The sequence below is a fragment of the Sminthopsis crassicaudata genome, chromosome 3 (assembly GCF_048593235.1).
Source record: "Sminthopsis crassicaudata isolate SCR6 chromosome 3, ASM4859323v1, whole genome shotgun sequence".
Classification (NCBI taxonomy): domain Eukaryota; kingdom Metazoa; phylum Chordata; class Mammalia; order Dasyuromorphia; family Dasyuridae; genus Sminthopsis; species Sminthopsis crassicaudata.
In genome coordinates, this window is record NC_133619.1 from 5,547,448 (window position 1) to 5,556,307 (window position 8,860).

The 8,860-nt window shown below is 41.6% G+C and overlaps 1 protein-coding gene across 2 annotated transcripts in view; it reads right to left on the bottom strand.

Annotated features, from left to right (window-relative positions):
• Positions 1–1,637: 1,637 nt before the first annotated feature.
• The window catches only part of CLDN16 (claudin 16), a 34,360-nt gene continuing 27,137 nt past the window's right edge, over positions 1,638–8,860 (bottom strand). For both annotated transcript variants that reach the window (XM_074297874.1, XM_074297875.1), the window contains exon 5: positions 1,638–2,874. In XM_074297874.1, the coding sequence (XP_074153975.1) occupies positions 2,741–2,874 (134 nt within the window). In that variant the 3' untranslated portion in view covers positions 1,638–2,740. The remainder of the gene's footprint in view (positions 2,875–8,860) is intronic.

Below are 8,860 nucleotides of genomic sequence, written 5' to 3' on the forward strand. Positions count from 1 at the left end.
TCTGAGATCAGGGGCAGCAGCAAACTTCAAGAGGAATTCTAAACAATCAAGAACATTAAGGCCTAGAAGTTCTGGGGTTTTGAGCCTTCACTATTTTGTATTTTGCTTTATATTGTGTCCATTCTCTCCCTCTTAATCTTTCCTCCTGACCCTGTATATATGTGACCCAGCATAATTCCCTGATGTGGGGGAAACATTTTTAACTACTCTTCTTCCCATTCTGTTTGAGTAAAGTCCATTAGCTTTTGTCAAAATACTGAATGGTTGTTTAAGAAAAGGTCACTTTTCCGCGCTCATGACCTAGAGTCCAGGAGGATAGTGACTCGGCCCCTGAGAAGATCCAATCTACCAAAGCCAAAGTGAACTGGGGGAGTCATTGCAGAGTTAGCAAACTTCGCAAAACACTTAGGAGACCTATGATTGCTCCTGTACCATTCATCACTAAGAGGTTTGAATTATAAGAATGCAACGTGCCTTCTTATTGGCTGTGGAATAGATGAATAAAAGGGAGACATTCTCCTTCCCCTCCCCAGTTTTGTACATCTTACATGTAGCATGGACACAGCCCCAAACCCACATTGGGCCCCACTAAGATGTGATGCTTGAGAAAAACAATTTCACCTAGAAAATCAGCAATCAAAACTCATTAGAAAATACATTGCTTATTAAAAATCATTTTTGGTGAGAAAATGCCCTAGGTCATTTGTCCTCTCCAACAGTCACCGTCACTCTCCGGCATACTCATCCACACACAAAAAAGAGGCTTTCAAGAAAGGATAAGAAAAAAATTGCTCATGCTCCCCTGCAAGTCCGTCCTTCTTTCATATGTTATTACAAAAGGGTCACTTTGATCTTTCCTACAAAAGATTCTCTTGCATCTTGGACTTCAAGCACTTCTTGGAACTCTAATTCAATAGACATTTAATTTTGATTTTTTTTATTTCTAGTTTTCCAGAGTCTTTGTTGAAGTTAGTTATCTGGAGGCAGGTGGCAGAGGAGGCTAACTCTGTTCTAGCCCTATCTCACATCCACCACATGACTTAGGTCTTCTCACTTCAGCTTCTGAGACCGTAGGGTCCCATCTACCCAGTCTGGGTGGGGGAGTAGACACAGATCATTCAGTTCCCTCCTAGCTCCTATACTTATGGCTCTCTTTCAAGGTACCACCTGCGTGCTCCCCTTACAACCCAAACTTCTTCTGAGACCATAGAGTCCCATCTACCCGGTCTGGGTGGGGGAGTAGACACAGATCATTCAGTTCTCTCCTAGCTCCTATACATACGGCTCTCTTTCAAGGTACCACCTGCGTGCTCCCCTTACAACCCAAACTTCTTCTGAGACCATAGAGTCCCATCTACCCGGTCTGGGTGGGAGAGTAGACACATCATTCAGGTCCCTCCTAGCTCCTATACTTACGGCTCTCTTTCAAGGTACCACCTGCATGCTCCCCTTATACCCCAAACCTCTTCTGAAACTGTAGAGCCCCGTCTACCAGGTCTGGGTGGGAGAGTAGACACAGATCATTCAGGTCCCTCCTAGCTTCTATACTTACGGCTCTCCCATAAGCGACCACCTGCATGCTCCCCTTACACCCAAAACCACGTGGATGGTAAAACATAAGGGAAAACAGAGACGTCATGTGTGGTTTGTTTATTTTAGACATAGTGTCCACTCCTCTGGCTGCCATTCAGCCACAATTACTTCTGGGGAAATCCATCATGATCTTATCATCAAAATGCATATAACCAAATCCATGACTTTAAGATTACTTTACTTTAAGATTTCATGCACTTTACAAAAATAGAATAATATTTTGCATGAGACATAGAACTTTCCTCTGAATAGTTGTGCATTTCAAGGGAGCAGAAACAACTAATTTTCTTTCTGCTAGACCCGGGGACTTCTAATTGAAGGACCATCCAAGCAGCCATTCCTCCTGAGGAAAAGCGGGCCCGGTTAGCACAACCCCAGGTTGACTGAACTCTGTGTCTTGGTCAGGATGCTTCGGTTCAAGTCCTTAGCACTCTCTCAGACAGCTGCAGGGGCATAAATACACCATATTTCTCTGCCTGTTATTCCTAAAGTCAGTGGGAGCCGTGGCCTTTTCTGACACAAACGACCATTTAGCATGTGGATGGGAACGTGTTTCATCTTCACTTTCCCACCACGGCAGCTTCACGCAGCTGCCCAGCTTTTCCTCTGCCAGGGGACAGCTGTGGACATGCATTTGCTGCCCTGATTTATCTCTTTTCATAGTTATTGTATGATTCACAGAACCGAGATTCCAACAGGAACTAAGAGCAAGAAGGCAGCCTATTAGTCGCTAAGATCTTAATCTCTGCTCTTTGCGGAGGTTATTTTGCTTTCTTCTCTAAAAAGATGTTCTGTTTAATGTCACTAAAACATCATTTCTCACGCCGATGGACAAATTCCAAGCACATGTCAAAGTTAAGAGCTACTTGGTCTGAAGCTAAAGTGGATTTTCCTTCTTTTTTTTAATGAAAAAGGGAGTGAAAATGTAAGGAAATGAAGGAAATGGATGGAAGTAAAAAAAAAAAATAAGATAAGAGGGATTACTTGAGGCTTTTAGGTCAAACTTTCCAATGACCTTATCATTCCTTTCATTTGACCACATAAATGGAAAAATAATTTCACTTCACTGGATGTCTCTTTAGCAAGCTGGTTAAATTGACTGGGTTTGGGGCCGTGGGTGGCACAGTCTCACAGAGGGAAGGAAGAGTCACACTCTTGTATCCACAGCATACATTTTAGCAGTCTCTGTTCGAGTGGGGACGTAGGACTTAGCCATTGAGACCCCAGCATGTGAGTAGGCCTTCCTTATGGAATAAGCGTAGCTCCTCTCTGGGCCCAAATCTGTAAAAAAAAAAAATAATAATGACGTGAAAATAAACAAGGAAACATAAATAGGGAGAAAGAAGAAAATGAGACGAGCCACTCTTATTTTCTGTAATGTGGCAAACTGAAGGAGGGAGAACAGAGCTGTAACACGTTCCAAGGCGTGCAATCAGTATATGAGGGAAGTATGGTCCGGATGATGGAGTACACAGTAGTGACTGATACTCCTTTGTTATTTAGAACACAGTAAGTCTTAGGGAGACATTGGATGCTCAAGGATTTCCTTGTAGTCTCATAGATAGTAAATGTCAAAAGCAAGATTTGAATCCAAATGTTCCTCATTCTAAGCCCGAGACTCTTCTTCCCTTATGTAAGTCCTGGAGATTTAATTCAAATTATGTACCACTCAGAGCACTATGCTGGAACATAAGTCAGGAACATAATCTGGAACAAGAAGGAGGCACAATGGACAGAGTACTGAGTCTGGAACCAGAGGTTTAAAGTCAGCCTCAGACACTTTCTAGCTGGGTCCCTTAGACTCCATTGGCCTCAGTTTCCTCAACTTTAAAAATCTGTATAATAATAATACCAATCTTCCAGAATCCTTGTGAAAATAACATGAGATAATATTTACAAAGTGCTCAGCCCAATGCCTGGCACATAGTAAGCAATATATAAATAATAGTTTAAAAATGTTAGTTATTATTAAGCATAATAAAAGTAGGTGAGTTTTAAAATTGTTACAATTAGCAAAAAATCATATTTTACTGCTTTCTCTGGTATATTCATCAAAAATGGAATAGTTGGCTTTAAAATAAAAGGCAAAATTGATTTTAACTAATTGAGGAATACCAATATGTCATTCAGACCATGTCAGAGCTGACGTATTGGGCTGGAAAGCCCACGATACTCAAGTGATGGAAATATCATCATGTTCTCAGGTTATTCCCATGGATCTTTCTAGCTTGGTCTCTCTACTCCCACTGGCATCTCTGCTCCCAAGACATACAGCCTTCTCCAGATCTCTTCATAATTTTAACAACATATTAAAACCTGGATATATGTGTCCTTGCTCCAAAAGTTACAAGAACTAGCATTTATATGCTGCTTACTATATATCAGGCTCTATGTTAAGAACTTTCTAAATATTATCTCAATAGCCATTCAAAACAACCATGGGAGGCAGGTGTTATTATTATCTTCACTAAATAGAAACTGAGGCAGGTAAAGTTTAAGTGACTTTGCAGGATACACAGCCAGGAAATGTATGAATTTGAACTCAGGTCTTCTTCATGTAAAAGGACTGTGCAAGCCCCACATATGTCCAAGATCTCAGTGCTCCATGGCTTCCTTCTCTTTGCGTGATCATTTTCTACCCTGAAATCTGCTGCCTCTCTACACTCCAGACTGAACATGGCAAAACTCTGCCTCCAAAAGGAAACTCACTCTGTGCAAAATAATATACCACCCCTTTAAAATACTGCTACTTCTTATGGAGACATGTTGTTTTTTTTTAATGGAAGAAAAAGTGGTGTAGCTAGTATTAAATCATGTAACACACTTTCATGTTTTAGATAAACATTTTAATAACTGAAAGGAGTGGGAAAAAATGAGAACCATGGCTTGATTAAAAAAAAGGGAGGGGATTTGAGCAGCTTTGGGAAGTACATAAATTGTGGATCACAAATAAGCCTTCAAAAAATCTTGTCAGTGATATAGAACAATGCTTTATAGGATGTAGACAGCTTAATGATTTAAAGGAAACAATAAGGGAAAAATCTTTTTTTTTATTTGAAAAACATGAATATAGAGAAATAAATCAAGGGTCAAACAATGAGTTGGAAGATCATGGGGAAGACTTTAGAGTTGGAGTTAGTGTTGTTATAAAACAATAATAATTAGAATCAGCATTTATACAGTGTTTTAAGGTTTGTAAAATCCTTTACAAATATCTCATTTTAGCCTTTCAACAACTCTAGGAAGTACTGCTATGATTACCCCTCACCATCTGACAAATGAGTAAACTGAGGCAGAATGGGTCACACAGCGAGTGTTTGAGGCAAAATTTGAAATCATATCTTCCTGATTCTAGCAGGTACTGCTATTATTACCCCCATAACTTGACAAATGAGTAAACTGAGGCAGAGAGGGTCACACAGGAAGTGTCTGAGGCAAGATTGGAAATCATATCTTCCTGATTCTAGATCAAACATCTTTGTCACCATATGGTGACTCCTACGTCACTGACCTAAGAGAGTCAGAGAGACAGAGAGAAAAAAAAAACGTGTGGTAAGAGAGACCAATAGAAAGAGAGAGACACAAAGAGAAACATTTGGGAATGGAGGTAAGATTTTTTTTTTTTTTTTTTTTTAAAGATTATCAGTTCTATAGGGAATTGAGGACTGTTTGCTTTCAAGGGAAAAATGGATCTCCAAGGGCGCCCTAGCTCTGGCCCCTGCCATAAACAGGTAGGAAGCTGGGATAAGAAGAATCTGGGATAAAAATGAAAGATACAGCAATGTGTAGAAAGAATGTCCTGAAGCAATGGTGACCCCAAAGAGCCATCAACTGTCAGAAGTCTTAAACTGAGTGATTGATGGTTCCATTGACAAGTAGTGTTCTTTGATGCCCCCTCGTGGTGAAGAGAGGTAAAGCACCCCTATGTGCCCCTTTCTGCCAGCACCTCTGGTTTGAGAATGAGCCAGCTAAAGGGTTCTGCATCCCTGCTCAAGACACTTGAGCCCTGCCCCCTTCTCACCTGCAGGTTGTTGGGAGGATCAAACAGGATAAGATTGGTAAAGCATCTTGCCAAAATTAAATGCCAGCTTCTGGTATGAAAATGAAAAAGCTTTCTGCTTTGTGTCATAGTTCTTTTTGAGATAATGTTTAATTACCTAGATAGACCAGAGATAGCCAGTCTGAAGTCTGGCACACAGTAGGTGTTTAATTAATGTTTACTGACTGGGTGACTGACAGCTTCGTTCGGTGATTTATAGGAGACTGCTATTCGCCTCGAATGCTCACTTTCCCAATGCCCTTTCTCAAGTAATGATTAAGTTGAAAAAGCTTGTGGACACGGGCTAAAGAATGGAAGAGGATTGTCCAGGTGACGCGTGATGAGAAGAGCAGACAAGCAGTTAGCAGAGAGAGAGAGCTGCCCTCCAGAGTTGGGAATTTCTCCAAACTTGGAGCTTTGCCTGAGAAAGTTGCCCTGTGTGTGTGCCCTGCCTTCCCATCAGACAATGGGGGCACTGGTAGAGGATGTGGCCAAGTGACCAAGGACACTGGTGGAAGATGTGACCAAGTGACCGAGGACACTGGTGGAAGATGTGACTGAGGTTTGCACATAAATTGTGATATATTTGGTATTTATGCATCACTTTAATATGTGCCAGTTTTCATTATTATCGTTCAATGATTGTCACGTCTAACTCTCCATGATCCCCTTGGGGCTTTCTAAGCAGAGATACCAGAGTGCTTGGCCATTTCTTTCTCCAGCTCATTTTACAGATGAGGAAACTGAGGTAAACAGAATGAAGTGACTTGCCTAAGGTCCCACAGCCAAGTGTCTGAAACTGAATTTTTTGAGTTTTCTTTACTCTAGGCTCAGTACTCTATTAAATGTGTCACTAACTATCCTGTGACAATTATTATCATGAGGTAAAAGTTGAATTTTAAAATGCCTCAAACACTCGCTGTGTGACCCATTCTGCCTCAGTTTACTCATTTGTCAGATGGTGAGGGGTAATCATAGCAGTACTTCCTATTATTGTGGGAAGGTATTTTGGGTACATAGAACACTTGATGGGTAATATCTATACCTGCCCAGTGTGATGTGTTACATTGTGAGCGACCAGTTATGTAAATTGGAGAGGGATTGGTGGGGAGAGGTCAAGAGTCAGAGCCGTGAGTGGTGGGGGTGGTCATGGGGGGAAATGACTGTATTTCTCCATAGCAGACCTACCTATAGAACTATGATTGAAGTTAGGTATTACCACAGGGTGACAGTGGCTTCTCACTGGGAACCTAGACCTGCATGGACAAGAGCAAGCTAGAGTAAGTGGGACAAGCCCAAGAGTGAATAGGGATAAAAAGATATCAAGGCTGACATCCGCCATAGTCCACCTCATTGTGGTGGGACAATCCCGCCACATCATGGCCTGCCATCTGGTTAGCTTCAACTCCTCTGTCCCTAACTGTTAGGATTACCAGGTGAGAACTCAGTTGTCTGGACAGTGACAAGGTGAGAACTCAGGTTGACTTGACAGTTCTCTGGCTCAGACCTTTGGTTCGGGCCTTTAAAGGGAGTTTACACCTTAGGAATTCTAGGAGGAGTAAGCTCATTGGTTGAAGTAATGTTTCCCAGAAGCCTTTGCGTTATCCCAAAGGCTTTGCTGCTATCCATATCTCTGATGGGCTCTCTCCCCAGAAAGGTGGGACCATCTTATTTTTTGTGTTTGTCTTCTCATCCCTTAACACCATACTGGGAATATTATCTTTACTGAATGTTCTTCATTCATCGCTTAAACCTGATCAAGGGGGAAAGAGTTGCTGAGATGGGAGCCAGAAGAACACCACAAATGTGATTTACACTGAGAAGTGAAGCCATTTTTCTATGCTGGGAGAGGCTACAGTCCAGTCAAGATACTTGGGTACAGGGAAAAATAAAGTGGTTTTCGTGCTTACCCTAAACCGGCAATATCCTGTCAATAAAGAGGGACCAGACGGAGGTCAGGAGTCACATAGGGCCTTTCTTACAAGGAGATAACACAATGGCAATACTTGGGGATATCCACAGTTATTTTCCTTATCCACATGCCCAAGGAAAGGAAGTAGCAGACTTGTCTTGCATGGATTTCCTCCAGCCTGCCTCCTGTGCTTCTGGTCACACTTGTCTCCAAGGTCCTGGGACCTAAAGCACCAGCTAAGAGTTGGTCAGTGATTGAGTCTATATCTCAGATTGAATGGAAGCTTGCCGGATCTTTCAGCACTCCCCTTCTCTTCCTAAGGGGCTGAGAAACTGTCACTGGTTTGTTTGTTTTGTTTTGTTTAATACATGCACACATAACACACACACACACACACACACACACACACAAACACACACACACACACACACACACACATATATATATATGTTTGTGTGTTTTGGTTTGTTTAATATATATTTTCCTGTCATTTCACTTCACCCCTTTTCTCTTCAAATTATTCTGTTCTTCCTATGCTTTTTTTCTCTGGCTTAAACAACATTCTCAAGCACCTTTGCTTCTAAGACAACATTGGCCCTGCTCTGCTATTAAAATGCCATCTCCCCCTTCTCCTTATTTTAACCCAAAGGGTCTCCAGAGAGTCATCAGCCTTCAACAATATGGCTGGTTCTTCTCTCTGTCCTTCCTACAGTCTCTCTTTTTAACATCACCAGTGACAGCCAAACACCAAAGCTATTTCATGTCACTCATGTCACTCTTGCCCTCCTTGTTTCATTCTCTCTTTCTTAAAATTCCCTGCTATTTGCCACTCTCCTGGCTTTCTTCCCACAACGTTAGCCATGCTTCTTCAGTTTCCTGCAAGGCCCTTCTTCCTTTGACTCTCCTTAAATTTTGGCTTTTTCCAGAGTCTGACTCTTGGCTTTTTTCTCTTTCTTCCTTTCTGTGTTCCTCATTTCCATCCTTGATTTTCTCAACCATTGTCATGGCTTCAAATAGAAATACTAGGAAGAAATTTCATAAACCTATATCTTTAGACCCAATTTCTATCCAATTGCCCGACCTCTATTTTTAATCTTCTTTGGAACAGTTTCTCCTGGATTTCCTGTGAGCAACACCAATTTGCCATATTAAAAACTCAAGTGGCTATTTTTTCTCCAAAATGTGCTTACTTCCTGACTTCTAGGTGTTCACCATCCTGGTCTCTTCCCTCTTCCCATTCCCTAATGTTTTTTGTTTTTTTTTTCCTGAGGCTGGGGTTAAGTGACTTGCCCAGGGTCACACAGCTGGAAGTGTTA